Raw genomic sequence first — 12879 nt, 5'->3', positions numbered from 1 at the left:
TTTTTTTTTTTTTTTTTATTTAGCAAAAAGACCAAAAGGTTTGAAAAAAAAAAAAAAATTGTTTACGTTATACAATTTTGTAAATAACGGAATTTTTGTAAGATCTTACCGTAAAATTCCTTTCTCTGAGTCCTCCGACAGTCGCCGCCCTCTCACAAGTCTTCACCAATGGGTATTGACCTTTGCTCCGCAGGATTAGCTAGGCACAAGATTTGTTAATAATAAAAGCTTTTAGCATAGACACACCCCTAGGGGCTGTCCCCTTAGTCAATACCTCCATGCACCAGCATTCCCAACTCAGTTTGGTAGCATAGCATTAAGAGTACACAAAAAAACCCCAAGAGGGGCGGGGGGCGGCGACTGTCGGAGGACTCAGAGAAAGGAATTTTACTGTAAGATTTTACAAAAATTCAGTTTTCTCTTACGTCCTCCGACAGTCGCCGCCCACTCAAGTCTTCACCAATGGGATGTCCCAAAGCAGTGTAGACCTGAGGGGTGGGAGACGCAGCCTCAGAAAAAGCAACACAGTACCCACATCAGAGAAAGGAACCTTACACACAGTAAGAGAACCAACTGGGCAACAGGAAAACGTGCTCAACAGGAGCAACAACCCAGGAAAAACAAGTAACCCAGGGGTAAAACACCCCAACAGCCAAGGACCCAAAAACAAGGGTCCCTAAGGCACTGCCGCACTGAGAACTTTACGGCCAAAGGAGGCATCGGCCGATGCCTGAACATCCACCTTATAAAACCTTGAGAAGGTGTGAATGGACGACCAAGTCGCCGCCTTACACACCTGGGCCACAGAAGCCTGATGCCGGAAAGCCCAAGATGTACTCAAAGACCTGGTAGAGTGCGCTTTCACAGGGAAGGGAGGAACCCTCTCCTTCAAGGCATAGGCCTGCACAATGGTTTGTCTAATCTATTTGGCGATAGTCGCAGCCGACGCCGCCATGCCCTTCCGAGGTCCCTCAGGAAGGACAAAGAGGGAATCCGACTTGCGAAAAGGCTTAGTGGACGACAGGTAAACCCTGATCGCCCGGACAACATCCAAGGAATGCAAGGCAACCTCCTTAGGATGTTACGGCTTCGCGCAGAGCGAAGGCAAGACAATTTCTTCATTAAGGTGAAAATCCAAGATCACTTTCAGCAGAAAGGACGGGTTAGGTCGCAAGGTCGCAAGACCATCTTATCCTTGTGAACCACCAAGTAGGGAGAGCTGCAGGACAAAGCCGCCAGCTCCAACACCCTGCGAGCCGAAGTGATCGCCACCAAAAAAGCCACCTTTTTGGACAACAGAGGCAACGAGATCTCCCTGATCTTTTCAAAGGAAGCATGTTGCAACGCGGACAGAACCAGGTTCAAGTCCCACGGAGGCAAAGGCTCCCTCCGTGGAGGGGCCAAATGGCAACGCGGACAGAACGCGGACAGAACCAGGTTCAAGTCCCACGGAGGCAAAGGCTCCCTCCGTGGAGGGGCCAAATGGCGCACCCCTTGAACAAAGGTGCGGATCAACGAGTTTGACGCCACAGGGCGCTGAAAAAGAACGGCCAGCGCAGAAATCTGGCCCTTAATCGTGGCCAGCGCCAAACGCTGGTCCACTCCAGTTTGGAGGAAAGCCAACACTCTCAACACCGAGTACGAACGAGGGGAATACCCCCTGGACTCACACCAGGCAAAGTATGCTTTCCAAGTACGGTAGTAAATCTTCCCCGAAGAGGCTTTTCTAGCCTTGATCAAAGTGGGAATGACCTCAGGGGAGAGACCCCTATCCTTCAGGACCCTGCTTTCAACAGCCAGGCCGTTAAAGCCAGCGACTGTAAAGCAGGATGGAATATCGGCCCTTGAGACAGAAGGTCTTTCCGAAGCGGCAGGCGCCACGGAGCGTCGACTGCCAGATTGACGAGGTCTGCGTACCAAGACCGGCGAGGCTAGTCCGGTGCCACCAGAACCACCGTATGCGGTTCCGAGGCTAAACTGCGAAGGAGCCTGGACAACAGCTAAATCGGTGGAAAGGCATACATCAGACGATACTGATGCCAGGGCGCCACTAACGCGTCCGCCCGAGGATCGCGCGTCCTTGCCACGAACCTTTCCACCTTGTTGTTTAGACAAGACGCGAACAGGTCCACATCTGGGGAACCCCACTTAGCGCACAACATCTGGAAGACATCCGGGTGAAGGGACCATTCCCCCTGGTCCAGGTTCTGGCGACTCAGATAATCCGCCTGCCAGTTCTCCATCCCCGGAATGTGAACTGACGTTATCGCCGGGACGTGCGTCTCGGCCCAAGACAGAATGTCGGCCACTTCCCGAGCCGCTCGGGCACTCCTGGTGCCCCCTTGATGGTTGATGTAGGCCACCGCGGTGGCATTGTCCGTCTGAACCCGAACCGGATGGCCCTGAAGCCGACCATTGCAGAAGGCAAAGCTTTATTGCTCGCAATTCCAGAAAGTTGATCGGAAGGGAGGACTCCTCCTCCGACCAAGTTCCCTGGGCGGACAGAACGTCCAGGACACCACCCCAGCCCGACAGACTGGCATCCGTGGTGACTACCGTCCACAACGGACGGAAAGACTTGCCCCCCGACACCGTCGGGACTGGAGCCCCCACAGAAGACTCCTTCTGGTGCGGTGACTCAACGAGATCCGCAGATCCAAGGACTGCGGACGCCCGTCCCACTTGGCAAGAATCTCCGCCTGGAGACCCCGCGTGTGAAACTGGGCAAAGGGGATCGAACTCATGCATGTCCGGAGGGACGAGCTTTGGTTGTCCCTGAGAGACCTGACCTCGTCCTGAAGCGTCCGGAGCTTGTCTTCCGGTAGGAAAACCTTCGCCTGAACAGAGTCCAGAACCATCCCCAAATAGGGAAGGCAAACCGAAGGACACAGAGTCGATTTCGGAACGTTTATGGTCCAACCGAACTCTTGCAGCGTCTGCACCGTGGTGGACAGGTCGGTCACCAGGCTCTGGCTGGCATTCGTCCTTATAAGGAGATCGTCTAGGTACCCCAAGACGGCAATGCCCTGCGCCTGTAACAGGGCCAGGACCGGTGCCAGCACCTTGGTAAAAACCCACGGAGCCGAAGCGAGACCGAAAGGTAACGCCACAAATTGGTAGTGGTCCTCCGCAATGGCGAATCGAAGGTACCTTTGATGACCCTCGAAGATAGGGATGTGTAGGTACGCATCCTTCAGATCGATGGAGGCCATGAACTCCCCCAGACTCAGGGCAGCCACCACTGAGCGCAGGGATTCCATGCGGAACTTGCGAACCCACACAAAGCGGTTCAGAGCTTTCAAGTCCAGAATCGGACGCACCTTGCCCTCCTTTCTGGGCACAGTGAACAGATTGGAGTAAAACCCCCGAAATCTGTCCCGGTGAGGCACCGGAACCACCACTCCTTGGGCCCACACCGCCAGGTGCAGATCCCGCAAGCGCTCCAGAGACAGCTAAAGATTTGAGGGAAAAAATCTGCCCGCCGGCCGAGAGAGAAATTCGATCTTGTAACCAGATCGAACGATTCCTGAACCCATCTGTCCTGAATGCGGATCAGCCAAGGTTGGAGGAAACCGCGCAGACGTCCCCCCACCCCAGAAACGGGTGAGGACGCCCCTTCAGGCGGAATTGGCGTGGGTTGCCGAACCGGACAGGCCGGATTTTTGCTTACCCGCCCACGGCTTCTTCTGGGAGCCTTGGCCTTTGAAGGGCTTGCCCTTGGATTGCGACCGAAAGGCACAAAAGGACCCCTGAGAGGGCCTAAACGAGGAGTTCCGTTTGCCACGGAAAGATTTGTGCTTGGGATTCTGGGGTAAGAGAGTACTCTTGCCCCCCGTAACTCCTTTAATCAGAGTATCCAAAGCCTCGCCAAAAAGGCGAGATCCCACGTAGGGAAAATCCGCCAACGTCTTGCGAGAAGATTGGTCGACCGACCCAACTTTTCAGCCATATCAGGCGACGGTTGAGCACTGCCACACTAGACAGGCGTGCAGCCAAAGGAGCTAAATTCAAGTCCGCATCACACAAGTACATGACTCCTTGATGGATTTGATCCACCATAGCCAACGTGGTAGGCGGAGCCGAATCAGCCACCAGGGTGCGCCTGAGCACCTTTGTCCAATCGGCAACCGCCTGGGCCGCCATAACCGAAGCAAAAATAGGTTTTAGCATAGAACCAGCAACCATATAGGCATGACGGGCAAGAGACTCCAACCTCCTGTCCGTAGGGTCCCGGAAAACCGGGGTATCCTCAGAAGTAGTAGTAACCGCAGTAGCTTTGTTTAAAACGGCTACCGCGTGATCCACCTGAGGCGCCACACACCAACGCTCGTCAGTGGAGGGCGCAAACGGATAAAGCAGTTTAAACTTATTCGGCACTGTAAAGGGCTTCTTTAAATTGCGCCACTGCTCATTAACAGTATGATGAAATTCTGCAGGGCAGGGAAAAACCTGCGCTGATTTGCGGGTTCTTTGCGTCCCAAAGGAGGACACCCTAGCAGGAGGAGGAGTGGGCTCTTCCTCCAGGTGCAACGTATCCTTAATGGAGGCAATCAGCTCATCCATGAGTGCAAGCTCTTCAGGCGAGCCAGGGGGAGAAAGATCAACCCCTTCCACCTCCGCCTCCCCCTCAGACCCCATAAGGTCCAGAGATAAGCGAGACCCTGAGAAGGGCACGCCAGCCACATCGCCCTCTGAATCAGAGGAAATGGATAACCTGGCCCTTTTTGCGGATCGTTCAGCCATCAGCACATGCATCTGAGAAACTAAGGACGCCACTACCATGGCCAGATCAGCCCCCTCGGGGGGTGCAGCAGCCCCCTGGTCCCCCACCAGGGCAGGGGGAAACTTGCTATCCTGAGAATCCATGCCCACAGCAATGAAAGGAAAAAAAAGGTACCGGCCCTTTAACACCACGGCGAGCGCAGCCCACCGTACACTACTATATGCACCGATCCCGCAGGGATAGAGAACACTGAGCAAGGAATGACAGGACAATGAAGGAAAAACCTGGAGAGAGCACAAACAGGCTGCTGCCACCGATCGCTGTTCCAGAGAAGAGGAAGTGATGCAATAACCAGCTGACTTATATAGCCTATGAAGGCTCCGCAAAAATGGCCGCTCGGCTGAGGGATAGAGGCTACAAGAAAATGGCGCCGACATGTGCTCGAACGAGCGCGGCCCGCCAAAATGGCGGTGAGTGGCGCCAAAACACAGCGCTGTACAGGGACAGGGCCGTCCATAGCATTTCTGCAAAAAAAATGGCGGGCCGCAACAGCGGCCGCCGCTCAAGCATGTCTGTCCCCCTCGCAGCCCACAAAGGCATGCTAACCCATACAGGGATCTGACAGGGAGCCCGCATTTCACACAGACATGGGGGTACACACAGCCACAGACTGACACCCACACAGATGGTCCCCACACAGAAGGTGCTTACCCTTTCCCGAATGGCGTGGGGAGCCGTCTCCAGCGACAAACCGCTATCAAAATGAGGGAGTGCCGCAGCCAGGACACTGTGGACTGCAGCACGAGACCGCAGAATGGCGTCCAGTGAGGTAGCCACCTCACAGGCAGCATCCCTGCAGCGAGCAGGGATGGGTCGTTCATGGCGCCAGGGCGAACCGTAGCTGAACGCTCGATGGCAGGCTGGGGATCCATCTGGCCCTCAGCCCTGGGATCCAGGGCGGCCAGTCCGAGACCCAGCTCCACATGATCATCTTCATCCGAAGATCCCTAAACTAAAGCTGACAAAATAACAGCTAGTAAAGAAAAGAAAAATACTTGAAATAAAATAAAAAAAAAAAAAAAGGGTAGAAGGCTGAGACTGAAGCCCTAGCACAGGAAAGCCTGCTACTCCTAAGCTAGGCAAGATCAAACTGAGTTGGGAATGCTGGTGCAGGGAGGTATTGACTAAGGGGACAGCCCCTAGGGGTGTGTCTATGCTAAAAGCTTTTGTTATTAACAAATCTTGTGCCTAGCTACTCCTGCGGAGCAAAGGTCAATACCCATTGGTGAAGACTTGTGAGTGGGCGGCGACTGTTGGAAGACGTAAGAGAAAAATAAGTTTTTTCCTGCACTGATGAGCACTGATAGGCACTGATGGGCGGCACTGATGGGCACTAATCGGCGGCACTGGTGGGCGACACTGATAGATGGCAATGATGGGCACTGGTGGGCAGCACTGATAGGGAGGGCAATGGGAGGCTCCCTGAGCCCTGATTGCCATTCCTGGTGGCCATAGTGGGCATCCCTGGGGTCATGGTGGGCATCCCTGGTGGTTCTAGTGGCACCCCCCCCCCCCCCCCCGAGGGTCTGCACTGGTAACCAATGATCTGATTACCAGTGCCGACCCCCCCCGTCAGGGGAGCCGCCTGTCAGGCACGAACTAAGGAAAGCCGATCAACGGCTCTTCCTGTTTACTATGTGACAAGCCGTGATTGAACACGGCTGGTCACATGGTAAAGAGCCTACGCCAGAGCGGGCGCGCAGAGCTGTATTATCCTGCCGCCGTCATATGACGTTCGGTCAGGATAATACAATCACAATCCCGCCGTCATTTTGCTATAGGGCGGGCGGGATGTGGTTGAACAACAAATGTCAGAAATAGGACTGGTCCTTAAGTGGTTAAAATGCAAATTTTGTACATGAAAACCTTGTAAAAAGTAAGCGTAGAAGTTATTGCCCAGCTTTATAACACAAATCACATCTACTACATAGCAGGCAGATGGGATGAAAAAATTTAAACAAATAATAGTATAAGACTCGATTCACACTAGCGCGACTTGTCAGGCGACTTGTCAGCCTGACAAGTCGCGCTCCCTCGCGGTCCATTGACCGCTACAGGACCCGTTCTAATAGGAACGACACAAGTCGCTCCGACTTAGAAAAAGGGTCCTGTACTACTTCGGAGCGACTTGCATAGACTTCCATTATGTAAGTCGCTCCGAAGTCGTGGTGCATGGGAATGCACAAGTCGCCCCTGAAGTAGTACAGAGTCGTGCCGCCCCAGTGTGAACCGAGCCTCAGTGTCAGTGGAAACAAAAGTGTTAAGGATACCTGTACAAAATATTTACAGAAAAAAAAAAAAAAGTAATTTAAAAGGACATAGCTTTCAAACAAACGATTGCTGAGATGAACAGGGGCGGGATGAGGTACACATTCCATTCAAATTTTAGCTGTGACAAAACTTACCAACCTGGCATGCATGAAGCATTAGTGCCCCTCCAAAAAAAAGGGTAAAAATGTGCCATTAAAAGGGTTAACGTATGTATTCTAAGCACTTTAAGAATTTAGTGTAACCCCTATATGATGGCAAATGTTCTGAAATTAAAACAGAAAACACAGAGGAACTGAATTGCATCCCCTCCCCAACAACTCAAACCTTAATATACAGACAGACAATACCCACCTACACACATCCTTCCAATAATTCTGCACCCGGCTATTGATGCATGGACAACGGGTATTGTTTCTGAAAGCTCTCCTTCAAACACACTGCAATGGAAGAAAAGAGAAGGTTAGAATAAAGCTGGGTACACACAGTTTTTTTCCCCCACATTTTAAAAACATTCATACAAAACAGGGAGTCTGTGTGCAGACAGAAGCTATTAGGAAGGACTGTCACTTTATGGTTTGGTGCACATTTGTATACCTAAAGACATGTCAGCTTGTCTGGATTATGAACACAAAGCCTCCTGCAGTTAGTAAAGTTGCTGCTCCAGAATGTCTTTAGTCCTTCCAGTTGTCTTTTCTGGCCAGGGAATGTTCCAATGTGTAGTATTAGCAGCTAGGAACCCTGTGCAACCATCAGACCTTGCAAGTATATAGCCACCCTATAATAAAGTTGAGTCAAGTCTGAGCAATGTAAGAAAGCACAAAAGTTTACTACCACTCTATCCTGAACACAGGGGAATATTTTGAGAGGAGGTGGCTGGAAACACACTACCCTCCTGGGTGCCATGAATTATTTTGACACAATTGAAATGACCAGCTATTCTCTGCAGTTCCTTTCACATTAACTGCTTGCCAACTGCCCTAGAGCAGTTTTACTGCATTTTTTTTACCCTAATGCATTCCATGCAATTAGCCCACGTTCACACCAGTGTGAATTGCCATGCAATTGCATGACAAGTCGCACCCCATTCCTGGCAATGGAACCGATTATGAAAAAGGTTCCTGCATTTTACCGATTTTATTGCGACCTGCATTCTGTATGAAGTCGCAAGCTGCAATGAATTCGGCAGTGCAAATTGCACTGGTGTGAAAAGGGGCTAAAAAGGTAAAAACACCTGTGTGCAGTCCCCCCCCCCCCCATACCTACTTGAGCCCAATCTTGATTCAGTGCACAAGAGCAGTAGCTCTCTTGGATCATTCCATTTTACAGGGCATATTGATAACAGTGGGAGCCATTGCTGTCAATCAAATACTGTGACAGGGGAACAGGGCCAAGCCCACAGGTGTGTCCCCATAGGAAATGCCTACCTATGGTAACACACCAGGAAGGAGGAGCAGGGAGTGCCAGTAGGGACCCTAGAAGATAGGGGCTGCTCTGTGCAAAACAAAGCATAAAACATTTATTGTTTAAAAATAATTACCCTTTACAAACACTACGTGGGACAGGCTGTGACAGAACCAGAATCTTACATCTTTATTTTGCCCATTTGCTCATAATTTTCATGATCCAGCTTTCCCACCGGATGAGGAATTGATCCTCCCACGACACCAATGACGGGACACTATTCCTCCTCCTGACCACAGGCGCCAAGTAAATTTAATTCCCATTGACCAACGAGCCTGAGACATTGTCTACTCCCAATGATACCAGGGAATTTTCTAATCCCACTGGCCACAGTCCAGCCCATATCAAGACTGAGGAACAGTAAAGAGGCCCTTTTTTGAGAAAGTCTGGAGGACCCCTGCCCTAGAGGACCCTTCACACTATAATATTGCAGAGAACTTAGGAATGCCTTCATTCAAATTCTAGGTTCTCTCAGCTTTTCATTACTTACACTCTTTATGGCCTGATTCAACAGTTTTACAAATTACCCCTTATGAGAAATGGTGTACACAGAATCAGAGTCCGGGGGGGGGGGGGGGGAGAAACCACCGGTCCTCCTGTAGGGGGCCCGGACAGGGAAAGGGATTGCTGCACTGTGGCAGTTACAGAAATGTTGCCCTGTGTGTCTCTGCCTCCCCTCAGGAGGAAGAGACCTATGATCCTGCCATGTGTGCCAGAGGTATCTGTCAGGGGACAAAGCAGGGGTAGAGGCCGGTAAATAATGGGATTTTTGACTTACTGTAAAATCCATTTCTCTGATGTTCATTGACGAACACAGCTCCTGATTCTTTAACCATTGGGTTATACTGCCTCCTACAGGAGTAGGACACTAGGCAGGAAAGAGTTTGACTATGCCTATTGGCAGTCCCAGAACCACAACCACAACCAGCTATAGGCACTCAGTTTTGTTACCAGCAGTGTCAGAATAAACCCAACTCCACAGAGAGGTGGGTGGGTGCTGTGTCAGTCAAGAACACCAGACAAAAAGATTTTACGGCAAGTCAAAAATCACATTTTCTCTTTCGTTCAATGACGGACACAGCTCCTGATTTTTCTTAACCATTGGGATGTCCCAAAGCAGTGTTAAACAGGAGGGGTGAGAAAACAAATATGGTAGATTTTCTAACCTTTAACAGTATAGGAATCCCCGATTCAGACAAACCTCTATCCTTCAGCATCTGGCTTTCAACAGCCAAGCCGTTAAAGCCAGCAACTAACGATGGTACATTGGTCATTGAGACAGCAGATCTTCCCTAGAGGAAGTCTCCAAGGAGCATCAGCGACTAGCTGTACCAGATCGGTGTACCAAGACCGGCGAGGCTAGTCTGGAGACACCAGAAAGACCGGAATCCCTTGCTGTCTCAATCCTGTACAGGAGTCTTGGCAGAAGTTTGAGAGGGGGGAAAGGCATAAATCAGATGATACTGAAGCGAAGGAGCCACTTATGTGTCGGCCAGAGGATCCCGAGACCATGCCACAAACTCTGTACCTTCCATGGAATGTGTACAACAGAGAGGGCTTAAACAATCGTTCTGCCCACCTTAGAATGCTGGCTACTTCCCGATCCGCCAGGACACTTCTTGTGCCCCAATGGTGATTAACATAAGCCACGGCCTTGGCATTGTCTGATTGAATTCGTACCAGACACCCCTGAAGACAAATTGTCCAATGATCCAGACAAAGTCTTATCGCTCGGAGTTCCAATACATTGATCGGCAGTCTGGACTCTTCGAGTCCAGGCCCCCGAGCACAAGCTGTGCCGAGGATGCCTCCCCACCTGGACAGGCTGGCATCCATGGTGGCAACCGCCCAGCACAGGGGGAGAAAGATTCCCTGTTGAAGTGCCGGAGAATGAAGCCACCTCTAGAGACTGGATTCTTGCATTTCACCAGAATCTCATTTTGCAGAGATCTCGTGTGGAACTGTGCAAAACGGAACTGCCTTGTAGGTAGACACCGTCAGGCCCAGCACCAGAATGCAAGCTCGGAGGGATGACCGTCTTGCTGGACAACAGAAGCTGAACTGCCTCCTGCAATTTCTGGAGTTTTTCCAGAGGAAGCAACACTCTGGCTTAGGCCGAAACCACCCAGATAGTCCAGTTTTTTGGACGGAACCAGAGCAGATGTCTGAGGCTACATTCATACTTACACGTATAGTTTTCAAGCGTTTTGGGCATTTTTTGCAGGTGTTTGGAGGCAGGCATTGACATCTAACAAAAACGCTGGTAATCAGCCAAAAAAAGAAGCTCATACTTTTATGAGCTTCAGGCATTTTGCTTAACCACTTAAGCCCCGGAAGATTTTACCCCCTTCCAGACCAGGGCCTATTTTGCGATTCGGCACTGCGTGTCTTTAACGGACAATTGCGCGGTTGTGCGACGCTGTACCTAAACAAATTTGACGTCCTTTTTTTCCCACAAACAGAGCTTTCTTTTGGTGGTATTTGATCACCTGTGCGATTTTTTGATCATGCGCTATAAACAAAAAAAGAGCGACAATTTTGCAAAAAACAATATTTTTCACATTTTTTTTTTTTATATGAAATTCCTGGGAAAAAAAAAAATGTAAAAATCAAAATGTAACATTTTAGGCCAATTTGTTTTCAGCTACATATGTTTGGTAAAAAAAAAAAAAAAATATATATATATATCTATATCTATATCTATATCCGCAAAAAGCGTATTTTGATTGGTTTGCGTAAAAGTTATTGCGTTTACTAACGAAGGGAAGATTGTCATTTTTGTTGTTTTTTTTTTTGTTTTTTTTAACGAGTAATGGCGGCGATCTGCGATTTTTTTTTTGCGGGACTGCGACATTGCGGCAGACAGATCAGACCGTTGACGCACATTTTTTACACTTTTGGGGTTACCAGTGACATTACTACAGTAATCAGTGCTATACATATGCACTGTTACTGTAAAAATGACACTGGCAGGGAAGGGGGTTAACTATTTGAGAAGGAGGGGTTAAGTGTGTCCACAGGGGCTTGTTTCTTACTGTGATTGGATGTGGCTTGTGGTGTAAGAACAGAGCTATACGATTCTGCATAGCAGAACCATATGATCTCTATTCTTGCATAAGGGAGAATGACAGGCGGCTGTTTACATTAGCCGCCTGCCTTTCTCCCACTGTAACGGACAATCGCGAGTGCCCAGCGGACATCGGGTCTGCCGGGCACACACGCGGCGGGGGGTCCGTGAACGAGCAAGAGCGCACCTCCGGCGGCGTGCGCTCGCCCCCTAGAGCCTCACAGGCGAGTGACGTAGACCTACGTCGCTTTGCCTGTGAGGGGCTGACTGCCGCAGTAAATATACTGTGGGCAGTCGGCAAGTGGTTAAGGAGACAAAACGCTCAAATGTGAACAGGAGCCATTGAATTGGATTTTGCTTGTTGGGCGTTTTGAGTTTACAAGCTGAAATACGCTCAGGTGTGAACAGGGCCTGAAGGTTCAGAATCAAACCAAAACTCCCTCAGAGATCACAGAGTAATCTCCAAGGTGTCCATCAGAGCAGTCCAAGACTCGGCTCGCAGAAGATCGTTCAGGTACTACAGTACTGCGATCCCCTGCTGACGCAACATTGCTAGCACAGAGGCCAACACTTTGTGAAGACATGAGGAGTGGAGGAGAGACCAAAGGTAAATGCCACAAACTGATAATGCTCCTCGCCCACGGCAAAGCGGAGGAAGAGCTGGTAAATGGCGCATATTGGAAATGTGAAGTAAGGTGTCCTTGATGTCGAAAATTCCCCAGATGTAGGGATGCCACTACCCTGCAAATGGACTCAGAACTTCTGTTCCCGCACAAAGCAGTTTAGCGCCTTGAGGTCCAGAATTGAACATACCTTGCCTTTCTTCAAGGGAACTGTAAACAGGCTCGTGTAAAACCCCTGAAAACATTCTGAAACCGCGAAATCGGAACAATCACCCCATGAAATAAGTCTTGCACTGCACCAAAGTGAACCCGTAATCGATTTGGGGACAATTGCAGGTTGGAAATGAAGAACCTTTCTGAAGAAAAAGACCGAAACTCGATCTTGTAGCCGGACCAAATTACTTTGTGGACCCACTTGACCTATACCAGAGAGGTTCACAGATCTGGAAATCAGTGAAGATGTCTCCTACCCCAGATACGGGTGAGGGCGTCCCTTCATGAAGAGGAAGCCTTGTCTGCAGGTCTGAAAGAGCCCCTCGTGGCTTGCCAGACCAGGTCCTCTTGGAACCTTCGGGGGAAGGCCCTGAAGGACTTTATCCTTTGAGGGACGAAAAAAGCCTCTTATGAGCTAAGAAGAATGGGCCAGGTCTACGACAGGGCTCCTTGCCCTCGGT

At 50.2% G+C, this 12879-nt stretch overlaps 1 protein-coding gene across 1 annotated transcript in view; it reads right to left on the bottom strand.

Annotated features, from left to right (window-relative positions):
- The window catches only part of EIF6 (eukaryotic translation initiation factor 6), a gene marked incomplete at its 3' end in the record, with an annotated part of 38774 nt that overhangs the window by 13999 nt on the left and 11896 nt on the right, over positions 1–12879 (bottom strand). Inside the window, exon 2 of the mRNA XM_082272805.1 lies at positions 7406–7491. Coding sequence (XP_082128931.1) covers positions 7406–7491 — 86 coding nt within the window. The remainder of the gene's footprint in view (positions 1–7405; positions 7492–12879) is intronic.

The sequence above is a fragment of the Pelophylax lessonae genome (genome assembly GCF_965119305.1).
Source record: "Pelophylax lessonae genome assembly, chromosome: 11".
In the NCBI taxonomy this organism is placed as follows: domain Eukaryota; kingdom Metazoa; phylum Chordata; class Amphibia; order Anura; family Ranidae; genus Pelophylax; species Pelophylax lessonae.
The sequence above is the reverse complement of the archived record's forward strand: the minus strand, read 5'-3'. Positions and strand labels throughout refer to the sequence as shown.